Source organism: Salvia miltiorrhiza, chromosome 8, assembly GCF_028751815.1.
Source record: "Salvia miltiorrhiza cultivar Shanhuang (shh) chromosome 8, IMPLAD_Smil_shh, whole genome shotgun sequence".
Lineage (NCBI taxonomy): Eukaryota > Viridiplantae > Streptophyta > Magnoliopsida > Lamiales > Lamiaceae > Salvia > Salvia miltiorrhiza.
The window spans coordinates 16350315-16358784 of record NC_080394.1 but is presented as its reverse complement, the minus strand read 5'-3'; the positions used below and the strand labels follow the sequence as shown (position 1 = coordinate 16358784).

General features: G+C 33.2%; 1 protein-coding gene and 1 non-coding gene across 2 annotated transcripts; one reads left to right on the top strand and one right to left on the bottom strand.

The window, feature by feature from the left end:
- The first annotated feature begins 1610 nt into the window (after window positions 1–1610).
- On the top strand, window positions 1611–1683 carry TRNAR-ACG (transfer RNA arginine (anticodon ACG)). The gene has a single exon. It is a non-coding gene; the product is annotated as a tRNA-Arg (tRNA).
- A 1693-nt stretch (window positions 1684–3376) lies between these two features.
- LOC131001432 (uncharacterized) lies at window positions 3377–5842 on the bottom strand. The gene is made up of 5 exons (XM_057927830.1): window positions 5435–5842; window positions 5282–5355; window positions 4347–4482; window positions 3935–4243; window positions 3377–3853 (listed from the first exon to the last, which is right to left on the bottom strand). The coding sequence occupies exons 1-5, from the start codon at window positions 5666–5668 to the stop codon at window positions 3581–3583; spliced, it is 1026 nt and encodes a 341-aa protein (XP_057783813.1). The 5' UTR covers window positions 5669–5842; the 3' UTR covers window positions 3377–3580.
- Between the last annotated feature and the right edge of the window lie 2628 nt (window positions 5843–8470).

Genomic DNA, 8470 nt, shown 5'->3' with positions numbered 1-8470 from the left:
TTGTTTCCAAAATTTGTTCTTTCTAAAATAATAATCATTCTATATTTAAAATAGTGAAACGCGTTATTAAATTAGGAAACTAATTTAATACTTACCATAGGTGTGTAGGAAGAATCACGGCTAATCAGGAAATGGAGGTATCAAAATAGAGAAGTCGTCGGTGGGGTGGGGGTCGACGGCACGGTGGACGAACTCCAGGGCTCAGCGGTGACTCGACGGCGAACGAACCGCACGCTCAGCGGCGACTATTTCGCCGGAGTCTAGAAGAAGGAACGACAACGGGTTATAGGAAAAAGAAATCTTAGGGCTCTTGTATTAATTGCTTCAAATGGAGAATTCTCATGGGTTTAAGAAGTGGAAACAATCGAACTAATTAAGGAATGGAAGAGGGAGTCAGAGATGAGGTGGAGCAACGCCGCCCTTAGGACGGCGGCGACGCCTGAATTTAGAGGGAGAGAGAGGCGGGCAGTTTAAAGGGGGAATTAGGGCTTGATTTGAGTGTGCAATCGATTTTAGAGAGAGAAAATGATTGAGAGAAGAGAGAGACAGTGAAGGGGGAGACGACGCCGACCGGATTTAGGGACGGCGGCGATGGGGTGAGGAAGAGGGAGGTGTGACTTTTGTTTTAAAAGTGAGAATGAGAATATATAGATTGGATTCTCAAATGTCACGTTGGAGATTGAGATTGAAAAGAAATAATTTGAGGCCTGCTACGTAGGCTAAGGCCTAATCGTATTATAGAATAGATATTATTATTATTATTATTATTATTATTATTATTATTATTATTATTATTATTATTATTATTATTATTATTGTAGTAGTAGTAATGGACGAACAGAAACAAATAAAGTTTGCAGAAATGAAAAATATATTTTTCTTAATTCCCTATATAAATAAAATGTATGGATTTATTTTATAAAAAATAAAATTAAAATTTTAATTATTTTGATAGACATAAAATAAGATTTTGTTTTAAAGTAATCAGTTTATAGAATTGTGCCTTATTATGCAAACATGTAAATCAATGACCGGACCCGTTTATAATTTACATATACGTGCATGTCTCAATTCAAACTTAATTTAAAATTAGTTTTATTGAAAATTAAGAATATAAATATTATATATATATATATATACATACATACAATATAATATATTGCAACATATACATATAATATGTACGCTATTGAGTAATATAAAATTAATAACAAATATACATGATACATCTAATCACTAACATTCAATTAAAATAATTTATCGTATATAGATTATAATTTTTTTCTTATCAGACATGTAAATCTAATTTTTATCTAGAAAAAATAAATAATAAAATTTATTAATTTAGATTATATGTAATGTTAATATATATATATATATATATATATTTATTATTAATTGTATTTATTATGATTAATGAATCTTTATATAGAATGTAATAGTTAATTAATTAATAAATGATGAAGATTATATATGGTAAATTTTGAAATAGTGAGATTTTAGATATGCCACATAGGTTAAGGCTTAATCCTATTATATACTAGATAAGTCATCTTATTAATTTTTTAATCAGTATATATTGTTACGTACTCCATCCACATTAACGACATGACTCTGTGGCCCAATGGATAAGGCGCTGGTCTACGGAACCAGAGATTCTGGGTTCGATCCCCAGCAGAGTCGGTTTTTAAGTTTTTCGTTTTTATCTTTATAAATATTTCAAGTTTTAACTATTTCTCGTTATACTTTCATAAACTTTATCTCTATAGAATTGTTGAAAATCATTCTTGACTTTTATTGTGCAGCAGAGTCGCTAACCATTTTGACTTTTTCTAGTAATCTTTATAAATATTTTAAGTTTTAACTATTTCTCGTTATACTTTCATAAGAGCACTCACAAATTTCAAGTTTTAACTATTTCTCGTTATACTTTCATAAACTTTATCTCTATAGAATTGTTGAAAATCATTCTTGACTTTTATTGTGCAGCAGAGTCGCTAACCATTTTGACTTTTTCTAGTAATCTTTATAAATATTTTAAGTTTTAACTATTTCTCGTTATACTTTCATAAGAGCACTCACAACGGCTACACGATAGCCCTTACACGATAGCCCTATCGTGTAAATGTGCTATCGTGTAAGCGTTGCGGGAGCACCTTATCGTGTAGCCCTTTAAACGGTCAATTAGAGGCGCGTGTTTTAGGATTTGTTTTAAAAAAAAAAATTAAGATAGCCCTTTACACGCGCCTCTATAAAAAAAATATTTTAATTTTTAGGATTTGTTTTTATTTTATTAAATTTTATGTAATTTTTAGGATTTCAAAATTAATGCAATTTAAATTTGAAGTAAATTGTGTAATTTAAATTTATGAAATTAAACTTAAATGAAAAATGAAAAAATCAAAACTAATGCTATCATGTAAGCTATCATGTAACCCCACTGCAGCATCTTTACACCATGTGGTCCCCCATCATAAAGTAGGCTATCATGTAAGCTATCATGTAACCCCATTGCGGATGCTCTAAACTTTTGTTTTTTTTGAGAATGTTATACTTTCATATACTTAATCTTTCATAATTCCTCCTAATTTATAGAATTGTTGAAAATCATTCTTGACTTTGTATTTGTCTTTCATTCGATTATTTTGTTCACTCTTGTTTTCGTTTTGTAATTATTTTTCATACATAAAAACTTGAGTACAATTGGGTGTACCGTACAACCGAGTTGACCTCCATCCAAAATAATTTATTTACACGATTTGAATTAGAATATGAGTTCGAATCAAGATGTGAGTCAAGATCTGAATGAGGATCCAACCCGATTATACAGAACATCCAATTCAATTATACTCAAGACCACTTTTTTTTCATGTACGAAACGTTTCGAATCTCAAATAGGATTCTCTATCCCATATTTTTCTCACTTTATGTTTCACTATCAAAATTATGCAATTTGATTTCAATTCATTTGATTATTTGACCCATATTTATTCAACCCCCCTCGACTTCAATTAGCTGCCGAATTAGGGAAATTGTTTTTGTTTATTTAGGGCATTTTCTTCTCCACCACAAACTATGGAAATCCACTAAATCCAAAATGGTAGAAAAAAACTATGACAAAATCATGTAATCCCGCAAGTTTAAACTCGATATATTTTCCCACAAGTTTATCGAGTGTGCCACACTAATGCACCCAAGTGTGAAAAGCCTAAAATCTGGTTTCAATATTTCAATTTCTTTTGACCAGCCTCTCTTTTACCCCTTACAATCACTACTTACCTATAGGCTATAGCCTTTCATCCCTTTTCCTTTTCACCTCAAATTTCTCAATAAAGCATTTCTGTTCTCACGCATAATCGACAAATTACGCAGATAATTATGAAACAAAGAAAAATAGTCTAACTGGCTTCAACGTACATGGATCATTAACATCATCTCACAATTAGACAAACAAACAAACATAATCCTAGGACAACACTTGCTACAACATCAAGTTACCTGACATTGAGATCGGTCCTCGGAGACTAAGGCTACGGGCAGCAGTAACGAGGATGCTGCTCTAACCTTACATGGCACAAGATCAAACCAACGCGATGCTGCTCTCACCACCGGGTGGTTTCCTGACACCACCAAAGTAGTCTCTGGATTCAGCCTTGCCATCTGAAAAAATATCATTCCCGCTCATTTCTTTCAACTTGGCCACGCTCAACGGCTTCTCAGCTGATCCCGGAGGAACGTCTCCCTTGAAAATGTTGTTGCCTGTCAGCTCTGCAAACTTCTGGTCGTGAATTTTCTTTGATGTCTTCACCACAGGTTCATCTCCAAACAATATGTTGCTTTGACCACCAGCAGGCTGCCAGTATGCAGTGAAATGAAATTTTAGAGCAGATACGGAGATTTGATAATGGAATGTCGATATGTTAAGGCTACTCACGTTAGAAACTCTGACAGATGTGCGTAGAGCTCGTGGTGCAGGTTCCTCCATATCTTTGTTCTCCTTTATTCCAATAGCTCGTGCAGATGATCGAGCAGGAACTTCAGAAGGAGGACCAAAGATGTCAGTGCCACTGAGTTCCTTGGATTTAGCATCCGAGAGCTGCTTCCTAGTTCGGCTCTCTGAATCACTTTCTATCGTTCCACTCAGTTCACGTTGCTTTGCTACCTCAGGGACAGTGGTCGGCTTTTTAGGTGAAATCTTCTCCTCTGTGCTGAAGGAAATCTGACTTATCCCTATTGCAGCTTGCTAGTAATTAAACAAGAAAACATATCAAGAAAAATAAGCTAATTCAGACTAGATGTATGCTCTGAAAAAATGGCTAATATAAGAGCCTTTGAAGTTCGAATACCTGCACAATGCGGACTGATGTTCGGTTATTGAAATTACCATCAGATGCTCCAGATTCTGTCAAACCATCTTCACCATTACCTGCAAATATTTTGCTGCCATTCATCTCCTTCAGTTTATAGCCAGAGCAGGGCTTCCTAGAAGCAGCAATGAGAATGTGAGGTTAGCACATCAACAACAAAAAATGGGAGTTTTAGTCATAACTCATTGTAGATTATTCCCGAAAGGCATACACTGTGGAAGATCTCCAGATACAGAAAGAAATATTTAGCTAAGTTTAACTATAACAGAAACATAGATAACTGATAATCTGATGACAAGAAATATTTACAACCAAGTCCTGAGAAGATGTCCTTTATAGTTGAAGGTTATGATTTCATTATGTCCACTAGATGCAAACAATGAACAAAAACTTCTTGCAGTTCCCATACCTATCCAAACATAGTCCGAGACACAACAACATAGATAACTTGATTAACTGATGACACGATTATACATAACCGTTAGATGTTGTTGATAGTTGAAGGTCAGAATTTCATTGTGTTCACTAGATGCAGCTGGTTAATAAAATCTTCTTGCACGAAAACCCTTTGAATCGCTATTTCTCAAACCTATCCAAACTTAGTCCGAGACACAACCTTTTCAAATATAAATCTGAGATATATCATTCAACTTTGTCAACAAGTCATCTAAATTTGGTAAAAGTCAGAATTGCTAGATTGCAATTATGTAAAAAGCTCAATGAACCAAAAATTAACTTTTAAACAGATATATAGATTAACTACATTAGCAAGTAGAATACAAAAGGAAACTTTAAAACTTTAGTGGTGAAATCAGCAGATCGAATCTCAGTAAGTCATGCAGTAATTAGTGTAGGCTAAGAGAGAAAAGCAAATTAAAAGATAAAAGAGTAGATATTTATTATTGGTGAATTACCTTTTATTAAGGTTCTCAGCTTCCTCGTCAGTAATCTGGCCGCCAAACAGCACCTTACCAACTCCATCCGGCGGCTACGGTGAAAAGAAGATGAAAATGATGGAGAGAGAATAATGAGACATTGTGGCGCGGGATGGCGGATTTAGGAGGTACCTGGTTAGCACGAGAGGCGGGGCGGGCGGCGTTGGCGGAGGAGGAAGCTGCGGGCGACGGAGCTTCCGACCAAGTGAGCAGATCTGAAGTGGAAGTGTGAGGCTTCCGAACAGGTGTTGCTCTCGACATCCCTCTCTCTCTCTCTCTCTCTCTCTGGTACCTTAGCTTCTCCTTTTTTGAAGTTGGAACCCAGAACTCCAAACTACTGTTTACTTTAATTCTGCTTGTTAACATGATTTTACATATTTACCCCCACACTACCTTTTTATTATACAGGAGTGTTATTTAATTTTACTGTTTCAAAGAACCAAATAACTGAATTTCAATTATTCACGTGAATGAATGAGCAATGGCGTTCCTGAGCTTCATATCACAATCACACACAAATGTTGGTCAAACAATCCAACTAATCTTCTCTTGATTACTCATTACCAATATTTATACGATATAAGATTACCAACCATTTTGTGCTAATTAATCATTGGACTCCACACGTCTAACCTCTTCAAACCAATCACAAATCTGATCCGCACAGCTCGCCCAGACACACATTTCTGCAACAATTTTTCACTTTTCGAAATGCCTTATTTTTGTTTCTACATCACATCTTCTCATCCTTTTTGACTCCTTAATTGACATTTGGATGCATATATAATTAAACACCAATAAACTTATAAGTATGTTCTTAATTATGATTTTGGATCTCGACTCGTGAGACAATCTAATATACATATACTATTTTTTCAATCAATAGCGCACAAATCGTACTAAGAGAGAAAAACATACCTTCACATGTCCAACTTCACTTGATCTAGTTGTTTTTTATTTTTATTTTTATTTTTTTCTGACTGTCACACTCGAGTTGACATGTTTTCCTTTTCAATAATAAATTTTCACTACAATATATATGAGCTCACATACTTTATACTACTATAATCTTATTCTCTTAAATAGACATGGTGAAAAGAACTAGTCCAAGTGAGGTAGGACCGAGGGAATAATTTAGTACAACAAATATGATTTAGAAAATATCAATAAAATTCAAAATTATGATATTTGATTATAAACTCACCTACTCCGTTTTTAGGATACTCAGTCAATTCAAGCCGCATTAAAATAGTACTACTAACAACAATTGCATTATTTAGACTATGAATTTGCGACTTTTTGTAGTACAGTGTTTTGGATTTATTTTAGACAATACTTTTTTTTTTAGAAGTAAGAATAGATCATATATTACGGACAATCCACAGCAACAAGGTCTTTCAACCACGTTGGGAAATTACACAACCAGATTTCAGTAGCAGCTATTCTACCAGCAACAAGCGCAAGGTACCAACAACAAGCGCAAGGGAATGAGCAACCGCATCCGCCACACAATACACTTGTTTAATGCCGATTAACAAAGTCTGTCTCACCAAATTGACAATACTTTTCGTTCTTTTTAGCAAATAATTTGGATTTTCGTGTCAATAAATTTTCCAAGTTACTCCCAAATTGAGCGGTTTTTCTTTTAGAATCTATTTAAATGAAAATATTTGATTTTTTTTAAATCACATTTACATACATTAGTTTATTTGAACCCCCACATATTAATCGAAGGGAAAATACCTTATTAGCTGGGATGTACTTTTCCGTTGAAAAACTTCAATTTAATATACTAACATCGTCTCAAGAGAATAAACCAAAAATCAAACTTTCTCATCTAGCCACAACAAGTTAGGTATAATTTTCGACATAAAAACTTATTTGTCATATGAAATACCGTATATATGGTCTTATAAATGAATGGTTTTTACATTAAAACAACAAATCTATAATATTAGCTTCGTTTAATAAGATAGCCTTTTTTCAATTATGTTACTAAATTTCAATTAATTACATCACCGTATTCCTTGTGGCCAACCACATCTTTTGGCTCCCATATATATATATATGATAAACTATAATGGGATTTCTTGTGGTTCACAACAGTACTATTTAAATAAATTCAGCCCGATTTGATTTCGAGTTGCTTTTAATCCAAAACATATCGTTATTGGATGCGTAAGATTTACATTTCCTCATTAATTGTTTCTTTCTTATGAACATTGTCTCCTTTGGGGATTTTTTTTTCTTGGATCACACATGTTCTTCTTCGTTAATACCTTCTAGTTTGAGGTATAAGAAAAGAATAAGCTTCATTTATTATTTTATATCATAACTTTTAAGTACGAAGATTAAAAAATGTGTAGAAAATAAATAAAGTGGATTGGTAAAAATTATTTAAATATTAGGTATTTGAGAGAAAATATATCGTTAAAAAAGGAATTAGACATTTATATTAGGATGTTTCATTATGGAAAGTGAGACATTTATAGTGGGATGAAGGGAGTATTAAATTTGATTAAAAATAATTAAGAAATAATAATTAATTTATTAACTAATACTCCCTCCGTCCCGGCTTAATTTTGGTATCCAGTTAAGAACGGCACGGATTTTAATAAAGTGATTGGTGTGTTGTAAGTGGAATAAGGGTCCCACCTTTTATGTGAGAGTTAAAATAATTATAGTGGAGTAAGGGCCCCACCTACTTTTACTAAAAATAGAAATGGATACCAAAATGTGGGACGGTCAAAAAAGGAAAGTTGGATACTAAAAGCTGGGACGGATGGAGTACTTCATTCGTCTCACAAAAACATAAATATTTTGTCATTTTGAACCGTCTCACAAAAATATGAACATTTTTATTTTTGTACACTATCCAACCACAATCCCTTTATTTTTTATTTCTACTTTTCATAAAGTGAGACTTTTTTTTCACTTACAATATATTTTTATCTAACATTTCTTAAAATCTGTGCCACTTATAAATATTTATATTTTTGTGAAACGGATGGAGTACTTGATTTGCATACATTCCAATGGTGCGAGGTGCTACTACGTAAAATACATATATATATATATACATATATATATATATATAAACATATTTTGCCAATCTTAATTCAAACTTAAATCCTATGTTACATACTACTATAGTTTCGTTCTCGAAAC

Excerpts from the sequence above, each read along its gene's own strand:
- LOC131001432 (XM_057927830.1), bottom strand. The coding sequence starts at position 5,668 with ATGTTAACAAGCAGAATTAAAGTAAACAGTAGTTTGGAGTTCTGGGTT. Across the intron at positions 4,244-4,346 it reads CATCAGTCCGCATTGTGCAG|CAAGCTGCAATAGGGATAAG; the intron begins GTATTCGAACTT and ends TTTAATTACTAG. Across the intron at positions 3,854-3,934 it reads CATCTGTCAGAGTTTCTAAC|CCTGCTGGTGGTCAAAGCAA; the intron begins GTGAGTAGCCTT and ends GCATACTGGCAG.